At 40.1% G+C, this 13,023-nt stretch overlaps 1 protein-coding gene across 1 annotated transcript in view; it reads right to left on the minus strand.

Moving 5' to 3' along the window:
• Positions 1–13,023, minus strand: part of syngap1b (synaptic Ras GTPase activating protein 1b) — a gene marked incomplete at its 5' end in the record, with an annotated part of 129,281 nt that overhangs the window by 22,745 nt on the left and 93,513 nt on the right. The window contains 9 exon segments of the mRNA XM_054621394.1: positions 506–707; positions 1,555–1,791; positions 1,948–2,092; positions 3,057–3,201; positions 3,332–3,542; positions 3,544–3,665; positions 5,105–5,344; positions 8,653–8,751; positions 9,124–9,277. Coding sequence (XP_054477369.1) covers positions 506–707; positions 1,555–1,791; positions 1,948–2,092; positions 3,057–3,201; positions 3,332–3,542; positions 3,544–3,665; positions 5,105–5,344; positions 8,653–8,751; positions 9,124–9,277 — 1,555 coding nt within the window.

Here is a 13,023-nt window from a genome sequence, read left to right on the forward strand (position 1 = left end):
AAAACCAGTTTTGCTGAGTTTGGCTGCGGAATTCAAAAAATAATTTAGTTTTGAGTTACCTTATGAAAGTTCATATAAATGACATATATCCATCTCCAGTAAAGTAAATGACAACTCAAGCCTAATTAAAAGACTTAAAGCCTCATTTAGCAAGAAATTTGAGGTGTACAGCTCTGAATAAAATATGACTTTTGTTGTCAGAAAGATGTTCACTCATCTACGGAGATTTTATCTAATTTAAACCATAATTAAAAGTAGTTTTGTACTGGACTGCATTATATTTTCATGTGTGGCTATTGTTTATTTCCCTTTACATTAGAGTATAAGGTGATCCTGTATGGTGATAAAAATACAGCAATATTACCAAATAAGAGCAGAAGATAATTTAATAATTGCCATACATATTACTATTGTCTAGAAAATTTGTACCAATAACTATTTTGAAATAATGAGTGTAAAAGTGTAGTTTATAATGGCAGCGATGATGAGTCATGTTTGAGTTTACCTTGCTGAGCTGAGCAATGACCTCCCAGAGGAGGCTGTGGAGTATGGACAGCTCCCTGCCCAGGTCGATGTATCCCTCGAAGCCACCTGCATTGCTGACACTATCAAGGTTGGAGATCTCGTACAGGAACTGCTGCATGGAGCCCCACTCCATCTCTAAAAACTCATTCATGAAACACATGTACTCCTCTTTATTGCCAAACCTGCAGGTAGGAAAGGAAGGAAAGGTCAGTGAGGAGATAAGCCGGTGAGAAGAGAAAAGAAAGTTACAGAGAAAACATTGAAAAACGTATGGCAGGAAAATTAAATGTCAACTGGAGTCACAACGTATGATAACTCTTACACTGAGGTTCTGTTTATGGTGACTGTAAAAAATGAAAGTTGCACTTTAACAAATCCCTTATTATTTGGTCATGAGTCAAATAAATTTGTGTTTGTGGTCAAACTGACAAAAACATTTGTGTTTCTAGCACATCATGATGGGAAATTATGGAACATTTATCACTTATTGTCAAAATAGCGTTATAATGAAAATTATTCAGTCATAATATTCACCATTTCCATCAATAGAGTTGTGTACAAATGGTCCAAATGTTAGAGTTCTGCCTATATGCAGATGACACTGATGTAATTTACTATTGTGTCTATTGTCTCAATTAAGTTTGCACCTAACATTTTTATTATTATTTTGATCTAAATATAGTTTTGAATGCAGGTTAACTAAGCTTATGCTGCTGTATTCCAAGATGACTCCAGATATCATTATTATAAGCAGTTTAGGCACTGCAGGGAAAGAAGACTAAACACATTTAAATGCTAAAATATTATTTGATGTATTTCAACTTCACAAAGTGTTACATCAATATTATAGTTAAATTGTTAATAATCATAGTTATATTACAATCTATTGTACTCCAAGAAAAGACTGGAGTAATTATCGATTATGGGTTTTGAATGAATTCCTGCCGTCTAAGCATATTAGAAACTGTGTACTGCTTAGTGACTGAATGCAAAGTGTAAAGGCTGTAAATACAATGAAATAAAACTGACTTGGAGAAGTTAGCCAGGTTTTGCACTACTTTGGCGATGAGGGTCAGTGTGCGTGACGTCTGCTCATCAGGATACTCCTGGGTGAGGTTGAAGAGCGATGGGGACATGATGGCAGGACACAGGAAGCGCAGGAAGAGGGAACCGCTGATGAGACGGTCGGCGATGTCTTCTCGACCTCTCTCAGCACAGCGCACTCTCCAGGAGGCAAAGACTTCCTTTAGCTCTCGAGGGAAAACACTGTGAAGGGGATGTAAACTACACGTCAGGATAGGAAACAAACTGTGGAGATTTGGAGTTTCTTCGGTTCCCTGTGAAAGAACCTGAAGTACAATGTATCTTTAAAATAGCGGAGAGGAATACAACCTCAAAATGAAACACTGCATGGCTACTCACCAATGGGAGTTAACGATCTTGCAGAGTGCTAGTTCACAGCACATTCGGAGATTGGCTTGGTGGTCTGGGAGCACAGAGGGGGGTGTTCTCATGGGGTCCACTTCGCAATTTTCCTCTGACTCATACAAGGCCCTTATGAACTCCCCTACAAATGGCATTTCATTAGTAACAGCAAAATGGTAGAACCTTTCACCAAAGTCAGTTCAGTGTTGTTAATACAGAAAGCAGCAGCGGCAACAACAAGAACCAATAGTGGGGAAAAAGGAATCCATTATGGGAAAGTTGAAAGCAGAAAATTCAATAGATCAAATGCAGTGTTGCTGCAAGACATGTTGCAGTTATGGTCGTGATTTAAACCTTAGTCAGCATATTGACAAGACGAGTTAAGACTGCATTTTTCCATCTTATTCTAAAGTTTCTTCTTATCTCTCTTCCTGTTTGATATTTATTTATTAATAATACTATCTATTACATTTTAAAGTTTCTTTGCCACATTTTAATTTAGTTTAACATGTTTCAAATATATAGAATTTGATATTTTGCATGGAAAGTGCTACACAAAGTGTATTATATATTTATTTCTAAATCACTCTCACAATACAAAAATTACACTTCCTGTTTACAAGTTTCCAGACTAAATGTGGTTGAATATTCTATATAAACCAAAGTAATTCCAAACTACAATGCAATTGATTTTGTATGAAAACATTCCTTAATGCCCTGCTCTTACTTTAAGGAAGCTGTGTCACTCTTATTTTAAGAAGAACAGCGTCTTGATCCATCAGACTTGAGAAACTGGAACTGTACTTGGCTTATCACATAATTCAATATATCATCAAACTCAACATAAGTTTGACTCTGGGTAATGTAGAAAATAATCAAATCCCCCCCACAAAACCAAACTATGAATTCAGACTGATAAAAAGTAGGAAACTTTTTCATCAAGCAGGACTTTTTTCTTTTAATAAAAGTCTTATCATTCCAACACTTCCAACGGTTTATCTCCTGAATTGAAAAAAAAAATTCATATTGGTTCTGATTATTGCACAGTTGCTTTAATTCACACAGTGACAAAATCAAACATTAAGTGACCCACTGTTCCGGCTCACCTATAGCATCCTTGAGGTACTTATGTCCGATCAGTTTGAGGTACTCTTCTATGGCTTTGGTGGCCAGAGTGTTCTCTCTGAATATAAGGTGTTCTCGGTCGATGAATCTGTCTACCTCGCACATCGCCATGTCTGACAGGAAGTCCTGGAGAAAAGGGAGGATAAAATAATTGTTCTTTAATATACACTTGGTTTGCATGGAAAAGAAATACTGGAAATGCTTTGTTTTTGATCATTTTCACATTCTGATAAGTCACATAGAGATGTCCCCCTACCTTAGCTTTCCCAGTGCTCTGCAGTATATGCACCAGTGCACAGGCCACTTCCTCTTTGCTCTTGACACTCAGCACGGGCTCCAGCACAGCACACAGGGTGCGGTAGTTATTGGTGACGTACTCTGCAAACTCCTTGTACAGCTCCATGGGCAGGATGTTCATGGTCTGGAAGCGGGATTTGAGGCGTAGGGATGCGTTGATGATCTTCCCCTCCACCACCAGCTCCCTTGGTGAGGACGCTGGGCTGGATGACCGGGTACCACTGCTCCACAAACTGACGTCCAGTGATGCTCGAGATGGGGATGCTCACAAGCCCTAAGTATGTGCTCTTTTCCTTAGAGAGAGAAACAATAAAGTAGATATTAGAGGAGATACGCATGTGTCGAGGAAAAGTTTTAATAAAAATGAATCTGAAATGTCAGAAAAAGTTCATTTAAAGCTTCAGCACTGAATAAATAATGAGGAGCAAGACTAACACTGGATTTGAAGATGGAAATGAGTCGCTTTGCTATGATGGTGCTACTCTTTTAAAATAAATAATCAGATTTGTGACTCACTGTTGTACAGTCCTGCATAAGAAATATTTTTTCTACAAGTGACAAACCCTAAAGGTGCAAAAAAACAAGATACACAAACACAAAATGGCCATAATGCTGGGCATCCTCCGGGGGCTGAGAGGGTTGGTGATCCATGGCAATGACTCAATGATTACGTCATTAACTACAAAATGTTTCTGGATTTTGTTTTTGAGCCTCTACTCTGTTTGTGAACAGACTCGATGCAGTTCTCCCGTTTCCCCTCCAACCCAAGTTTTGGACGTTGCATAACCCTAAGCATTTTGTTACAAAGCCATTAATGCAAATGACAAAGACAAAAAACATTGCCACCGCAGACAAGACCCCATTTTGCTGTTGGCTATTTTATTATAAAGCCACTGAATGAAAAAGCAGCTATTTTGCATAATATTACCTCCTGACAGTTTGTTATTTTCTCATCTTTATGTTTTTGTTCAACTGATGCTCTAATAAGCCAAATTGCTCATTTCTGTTGTGAAAATGTTGCAGAAAGGGGTACTGATAAAGACGTTCTTAACTTTTAACTTTAAAATGAACTTTCAAGACTATTATCATCTTATACCTTCATTTGGGGGAAATTGTTAGAAAAACAGTTTCTTATTTACACACCCAGCAGTTACGGATCAACATTATCATTCATTTAGCCACCTGAGTAATGAAAGTCCAATATTCTCTCTCGTTTAACTTTGTTTTTTGGTCTCTAGCAGCTCCTGAGGGAAATATCCAGCTCCTTCGCTGCTAAATGCTCCACCAGTTAGTTTCCAACTGTGTCTGTATGCTGTCTGGTGCTGAGAAGGTACTGTCAAGTGTTTGTTTGTTTCTCACACTGAAAACAGCTGCCTGCTGTGGCGGAGAACAATGCTATGAGAGCAGAGAGAGTGAACCAAAAGAGAAGCTTTGAAATGGACAGTTAAACAATGAGCTACAACTATAAAGCTGAGGGGATCTTCAGATTAAGGTGATCATTCTCTGAATGTTCATCATTATGAGTGTGACCCCTTTCACATTGTCATATTATTCAATTTATTATAATATATAATAATAATATATATTTTAGTGATTGAGTCATTTTACTTTGATAAAATCAGAGCACATCTTTAAGCAACAAAATGCTAAAATAAACCAAATATTACTACATTGATCCTGTCCAACTAGCCTCTATCAGACCTCCTTGTTACCCCACAGATCTCTCTGTCACCTTGCGTCTCTTCTTGTCCGTCTCCTTGTATAGATGAAGGCGTAGGTTGCGGACGGCTGGCAGGTTGTTGAATTCAAAGTGCTCGCCCCAGAAAACGGTGTCTGTGCGGGGCTTGCTGGTGGTGCGTGCGTACAGCATGTCGTCCAGACAGAGTTCGCAGTAGTAGCGCTTCTTGGCTGGAAGCTCACGGGCCTCGATGATCCACAGTTTGAGCACATTGTCCACCCTCCGGCTGTTGTCCTGCGTGGAGATGGAGTTACGGTCAAATAAGGTCAAATGCATCTACTGTGATGAAACGCTTTACAAGAGAAGATGGGAAAGCATGGCAAACAGCAAAGGAAAAAAGTTCTGAGATATGGAAACCGAGACAGTGTGTGTGCGTGTGTGTGTGTGTGTTTGAATAGAAAGGCGACAGCTGGTCAGCCTGCAGGAGTAAATGAAAAGAAATAGCTGGTGACATGGCGTTTGTGCTGCTGGGGACTGTAGGCTGTACTTTATAAAGTGCTCTCAACTCTCGACTTGAATACAGAAACAGAAGACAGCGTGACAGGGACACAGAGAAACACAGATAACAAAAAAGTGTGAGCAATAACAGTAGGTGAGTGGTTTCACTGGCTGAAACGTAGAAAGACACAAATGACACAATGCACGTGTGCTGCAAAGACGAGGGACAAACAATGGTGGTAATGTTTTCTGCAGACAGCTACACTTCCTAATCGTGATCACAAAGCCCAAGCTATATTTGACATGCCCCATGGGAGGAGAGAGTGCCGTGTTTAGAGTGATGTTTCAGCGAATGGGAGGGCTGACTCATTTCAATTGGGCCCAAATGCCACTGTTGTTAGCCCCCTGTTTGTTTCAGACTATTTAAGTCCTAATTTAGACGAGTCAATATGCGAGCACCAGCTAGATTCACGGCTCTTAAGTTCTCCATTTGTATGCTCTTTGATAACCGCCGCCAAACACAAGGCATAATTAATTCCAAACGTCTTGAGTTTGAATGCGTTGGGCATCTGGTGGCTCAGTTTGCAAGAGCACATACAGTGCAGCAGCAGCAGCATGGGCTCGAGTGCTCCACGTCGATATCATGTTGCATCTTTCCTAGTCTCACTCAGATCTCGATTTCACGACCAGAAAAAACGGTAAAAAAACATGAAAGCGGGGTTTGAAAGTGACTGCTCTCCCTTTTGAAAAAAACAACAAACAAGCGAAGCTCAAAGAGGAATTTAAAAGGCTCCAGAAAGTTAAGAAGCATAATGATTATCTTTGTCTCTGCAGTGGGTCTTATCTCTGTCGATGCATCTGGTCTGAGAGGCACAGTGCATGTTGTTTAGGGGTAGGAGGGGGACGGGGTTCGGAGAGAGCCCCGTGTGGAGTCCTTGGAGCTCCATGACTCAGCCAGGACCCCCGCGGCCCGAGCATCTGGACCAGGCATTCAGCTCGGGCGATGTTTCATCTCAGTCTGGCTTAATAACTCTTAGTCCCTGGTTGCCATCAAAGCGACATATCTCGCATGCCTGTTCACTTTTCTTTAATAACAGCGAGGGGAAATATGGGACAATTTTTTCAGAACTATGAAATCAGCCGATATGAGGGGCTGAGATTTGTTGCTTTTTTAAGCTGTGAGGATGGAAATACAACCACAGTACCTTAAAGCTGCACTAGGAAAGATTTTTGTTATGTGAAAATACACCATAATATCTGCTATACAAAAGAGCTGCATCCCATCTGCAATAAGTAACTGGTGTCATATATGAACATACTGACATTGGGCCACATGCAAGAACGTTTTCTTGTTCTCATCCTAAACCACTTTTATTTTTTTTTGTTTGTAAAAGAAAAAACTCATTTTCCGAATGTTCATGTTAGTGAATCTCTCGTCCATGACTAAAACAATTTTAGAATATTTGAATATAATGTATATATAAGACATTAGTGTAATATTATAGCCTACAGTAGGTGATGTTTCACTGTCAGGTGCAACAGAAGATCCTACTGGACAGCGACCTGCATCACGACCCTGAGGCTGTCAAAGTGAGATCATTTCCCTAATGAACTGCATGTTAGTGGCTTTGCTGAAATATGGCAAATAACACAATAACACTCAACCCTCAAATACATTTGTCTTGGATCTATATTTCATTTTAGGTCATTTTGGAATCATATTTAAACTCCAAAGTCATTCATGTTAAGGTAATAAGTTCAAAGGTCGTAGGAATCTGTACAAGACTCGTCCAACAGGTCCGGACCACACTTTACACACTGTGGCGTGACGAATAAGTAACACAAAAAATGTGTAATGCATGTGAATATTTGCCAATAAAACTATTCATAACGGCAGCAACTTCAATTTGCAACAGTTTCAGCACCTTTTCAATAAAAGGTTAGAATACATTTGCAAAGGCAGAGGACCAACTATAGTGGGATCCTATTGACCCAGAGCAGCGTCTGACAGTCTGTGTTAGGTAAGTTGTTGTTAAGTTTACACTAATGTAAGCTATTTTCTTGAGTTTCCTTAAAGTGAAATGCTCTGAGTGAATTTTAGTTCCCTCCAGTTAACAGATACGCAGTGTAAATGTCTAGGGCTTTTATTGTGAAAGGTAAGAACTTAAAGAGTGGATCTGGTATGTGCTGTCTTTGTCAAGGTTGAGAGGAGTTATAAAGTTTGCCTTCTTCGTTCCGACTCTTTGATGAATAAAGAGAACTGGATGCTGCGTTGGAAGCCAGGTCCAAAAAAAGTTATTGATTTACTTTAAAAAAAAATATCTGCTGAGTTAAAGACGTCCGGTGGCCTTCCCGGGGGCTTGTTGGGACTATGAAGCCTATAAATTGAAGTTTTGAATATGTCCATTCTGCACAACATGATTGGTTGATGCCTTTTTTCTTGGTGCGAAAGCTCAGAAAAAAAAATCGACCTTGTTCCTCATTATTCACGGTATAATTGCCGTGTAAATTCATTGCACAAAATAAATGCCCCCTCCTGTTTAAAAGCCTTTAAAAAAATTGCGTGAAAATCGGTGAACGCCACAAATCTCTTAAATGAATTGTACACGGCGCTTAAGAACAAATCTGTTCATACAAGTTGTTGTTGCATGAGTCCCACAGTGAGAAGTGACATGGACTCATCAGTATTCAATCTGTTGCTCCTCTTGTCCCTTCACTCTCCTTTAGCATCAAGTCTCACAGACATGCTGGGTTGGCAAACATGAGCCTGCTGCGTGCAATTTAATGACATCCCATTTTCTGATTTGTGGATATCAAAGTTTCATGAAACCCCCCCCCTAGCAATTTTGGATCCTCCACCCTGCAACATCACCTTGTGCAGCTTTAATGCCTTTTTGTGTGGAGCGGCGACTTAAGGTTGTTCAACACAGACACACACAGACACGAGGATGGAGTTCACACAGAGAAATGAAGCGGTGCGCTCTCATTGAAAACAGACAACAACAACAACGGGAGACGGGGAGGAGAGAGAGAGACACACAGACAGAGGGATCATCCTTTTTTTTTTTTTTTTACCTCTACCGCATCCCTTTCTCTCCCCTCACCTTGTTGGGCTTGACAGCTCTCTGCAGGTTCTCGATCCATTTGTCTCTCTCTGCAGCTGAGCGACACGCAAAGCACTTGGTTCCCGATGCCGTAGTCACCTGAGGTTATAGCCAACGGTAAATTCAACAACCACAGCCATTAGTTACTATGGAGACTGCAACTAAGGCGCCAAAAACAATGACTTGTATTCACTCTCAACCTCTGTCATGTTCCGCTAATGGAGAGATGGTGGGGGAAAAAAGAAAGCTGACACTCCTGCAGCAAGTTATGTAGGAGGAAAGGGCTCATTTCAGTGTCCTTGTTTCTTTCATTCCTCACATGTACAAAAATAACACTTTCAATTCACAGTCTCTCTCACATCACTGTCAGTTGTCAGGATGGAACAACATTTTCTGGGTGCTTATTTACTGTACGTTGTGTGCGAGCGAGCGTGTCGATGTTTGTCCACACCGTGCACATCAGTTCCTCACCTCAAAGCAGTACTCTTGTCCCAGGATGCTCGAGTGGACAGGTTTGATGATGGCGTCCTCGTCCAGAGTGAGGTCCAGGGCCTCGGCGGCGCTGCTGGGAGACAGCAAGGACTCATGGGAGTGGGACTCTTTGAAGCTCTGCATCAAACGGGTCCTGGGAGGAGTGATAGTTGTGGTTAGATTTGGAGAGGGGAGGCTCTTTCATTCAAGGTTGTATTACACTTTGGTTGTTTGTACAAGAAACTACAGGACACTGCTGTTTGTCCATGATTGAAAAGTATGGTCATTTTAAACCCCGGTGCCTTATATTGAACAAAACTACATTTGAATTTCATATTTCTCTTGGTGCACTTACAATAAGTGCTGCACAATATGTTGAAATATGGCAGTAAAGGCTATTAACACATATCTAATATTTATTCATGATGAAGATGCTCAGCTGATAACACTAGATGTGTCTGTCTGAGATGATGAATCATCAAAATATTCCATTTAAACGTGGTGAAAACTTCCACTGTTCTTTATAGGAGGCAGAAAAAAACCACCATATTTTTTAAATGTTTCATTTTAAAGAAATCGTGACTAGATTTCAGTTGGTTCTGCTAACATGTAGCCTCCACTGACTTTATAACATTTCTGACTTTTCCACATTTTGACTGTTTGGGCTGTCGACAGCAAGCAATAACTCAAAGCTACAGTATAAAGCTTGTGATGCTAAGAGGCAAAAGGAGAGAGAGAGTAAGTTACACTTCAGGCAGTGAAAAATAATGAACATTCTGAAACTGTTCATTGTAAATAATTGAACAGGCAGCTGTGAAGTGAGCAGCTGATCGAGCTTCTAATAGCACGAGGTTCATTAGCTGAATGTTTTAAGGATATCCGGTGGATGGGATGGACAGCAAAGTGACTCTGAAACGCTCATTATAACCTTGTTGTGTAAATAATTGCTCACATCTTGACAGCATTTACACACAACCAAAAGAATATGTTTTTACATTTTTCTTTTTTTTTCTTTTTTAGTTTGCTAAAATGACTGGCTGCAAAATCCAGCAGATATTTCCATTTTTAGTATTAACGTAGCTGTCTTTAAAGATGTTTCCATTCTTCCCCCTCCAGGCAAAACATTTTAAACTGTACGAACAATATCTTGAAAAGATTCTGAATAATATCAACACTCCTGACATTCATACAAGTGAACAAGGTTTCCGCTAAAGCCCATCCATCACGCTCACCTACACATTTACTCCCACACAGAGGCATGTAACATCACAGACCAGCTCAGCAGACAGTCACTAAGACGGACGCGTGATGAAACATTGAGTCTAACCGGAGAGCGAGGAGGGACGGTCAGGTGTGACGAAGCCCCTCACAGAAGAAAAAGGGAGGATGGAAATGAAGAAAAAGAGGAACGAAAGAAAAAGATACTGTACGTCCTCTGTGCTGCATCCGACTCTCAGCTTCTCCCCTGCACTCGCACTGCTTTTGTAGACATTCAATCATAACGTTCATCAACAGTGCACTGATTACATGTAGGGAACCAGGGGAGAGAGAGAGAGAGAGAGAGAGAGAGAGAGAGAGAGAGAGAGAGAGATAAAAATAGACCCAATGGAATGAGTCAGATTGTGGGGAACACAGAGTAGAAAAGAGAAAGAGTGGGGGAGGTCATGAGAGGATGTGAGAGAAGGAAAGACTGAGAGAGGAAGAGGGTGAGGGGGGGATCGAGAGAGAAGACCTCTCTGAGGAAATCGCTTTGATTATGTAAACAGAGGAACCTTTGGAGGGGGAGAAAGTGAGAGCATGGATTAGAAGAAAGAAAAGGAAAGAGAAAGACTGACTAGGAAGAGAGCGAGAGAGCTGGAGGTAAAAGAAGGTCGAAGGTCTCTGTGGGGAGCTGGAGTGTGGAGAGAGTCAAACATGAAAAGACAAAGACACACACACACACACACACACACACACACACACACACACACACACACACACACACACACACACACACAGAGAGCTTGCAGATTTTATTCAACACGTCACGACCTGAACCTCATATCCGAGAAAACAAGACTAGAAACAAAGATTCAATTAGAAGATAATTCAAATTTAGAAATATTGAAAACATGTTTCATGCATCGCTGCGGTGAACTAAAGCCGAACACGTCGCCCAGGCAACAACACAGAGAAATTGAACTCAATGAAACAACTATGTGTATAGAGCTGAACGATTAGTCAATTAATTAAGTAGCCTGTAGGCAATTTATTTTGTTCTGCACGGATTTTGAGGCATCTAATCAAGCAAAAAGGCCAAATGTTTTATATAAAATTAAAAAGGATTTTCTCTGTCCTGTGTTTTGTATATTTTGGGGATTTCATGCAAATAAGACCTCAACTTGGGCTTTCAAGATTACATCAGACAAAATGATTAATCGTAAAATCAGCAAATTAATCAACAATGAAAAGAAAAATTGTTGCAGCCGATATAAGGTATAACTAATGTAACAGCAATGCTAGCTAACTGAAGGCTTAATAAAGATCCAAATATATATTTGAAAGAAATTCTAGAGGGAAATATTCTAATATTTGGTCATTTCAATCATTTATCAAGCAGACACATCAAACTTTTGCCACTTTTAACTACAGACTGTATACAAGAAGTGGATGTACAAAAGGTGAATAAGACATTTTCTAGGCAATCTAAAAGGTTACAATTAACTTCCAGGAACTGAAAACAAACTGTGAAAGGGTTAAAGGTCCGAGACAAATACACGGATAACTCCAAGACCGGAATACGCTGTGGTAGAGACCTGTCAATCACAGTAAGCCCACCCTTAAGCATATCCTGCTTTATCGACTATTTTACTCTAAATGGAGCATCATTTACTAAAAGAACATCATGCTGTATTGAAGAAGACTTGAAACTAGCAATTTAGACCATAAACTCATGTTTACAATGTTTACTGAGGGAATAAATCAAGTGAGAAGTAGAGTCATTCTCTCATAGACTTCTATTCAATCTGACTTATTTTGTAACCCGAGGAGTGGCCCCCTGATGGCCATTAGAAAGAATGCAGGTTTAAGGCACTTCCTCATTGGCTTCACTTTTCAGAAATGAAACTTGCTGCTTTTCTCAGTATGATATGATTGCAAATTGAATATCTTTAGGTTTTGGACTAAAACAATTGTTGAAGAAATTATCCTTGGCAATGGAATATTTGTTTGTCACTGTTTAGTTACATTATTAGGGTTAACTTAGTAGTCTATTAATTAAAGTATACTGAACAGACCAATTCATGATGAAAATATGCAGAACATTATACTTTTCTGGACAAGAATTGCAGGTCATCACAGAACACTGAAACTCTGTTGAAAAAAGAGGCTTAGACATACATAATAATTATGTATGAGTTATATGACAGGGTGACCTACAGTATTGGAGGGGGAGGGAACTCTGAGACCCAGTGGGTATTTGTACAAACCAAAAATATGTCAAAAAAAATACCGTATATCCTTGTTTTTAGAGTCTGTTTGGGAGTTCAGAGGCACGTTTATGGCTGTATGAATTTCAGACTACGGAGAGAAACAACATGTCTTCTCAGCAAACTCTCTCCGGATGAATAAAGTAAAAAAAAAAAGAATAATAATGATCAAAGCTGCAGATGTTCGCCGACATGCCTGACAGAAAACATCCAGAGTTAACCAGGAGCTGAGAAAATGGGATTCAACCTCAGGATTCAACCTCGTCTCCTCAGACCAGCCGGGGATAACAGACATCTGAAAAGCTTCCCAAATGAATAAGTCATGTGGAAACGCACCTTGGCAGACACCTGGCTCAGAAAAGGTTGTAGCGATCTCCTGAGTGCACGGTTGCCCTGTGTTTACATCATCAAGGTGACCTTGCTCACATTTGAG

Source organism: Anoplopoma fimbria, chromosome 20 (assembly GCF_027596085.1).
Source record: "Anoplopoma fimbria isolate UVic2021 breed Golden Eagle Sablefish chromosome 20, Afim_UVic_2022, whole genome shotgun sequence".
Taxonomy (NCBI): domain Eukaryota; kingdom Metazoa; phylum Chordata; class Actinopteri; order Perciformes; family Anoplopomatidae; genus Anoplopoma; species Anoplopoma fimbria.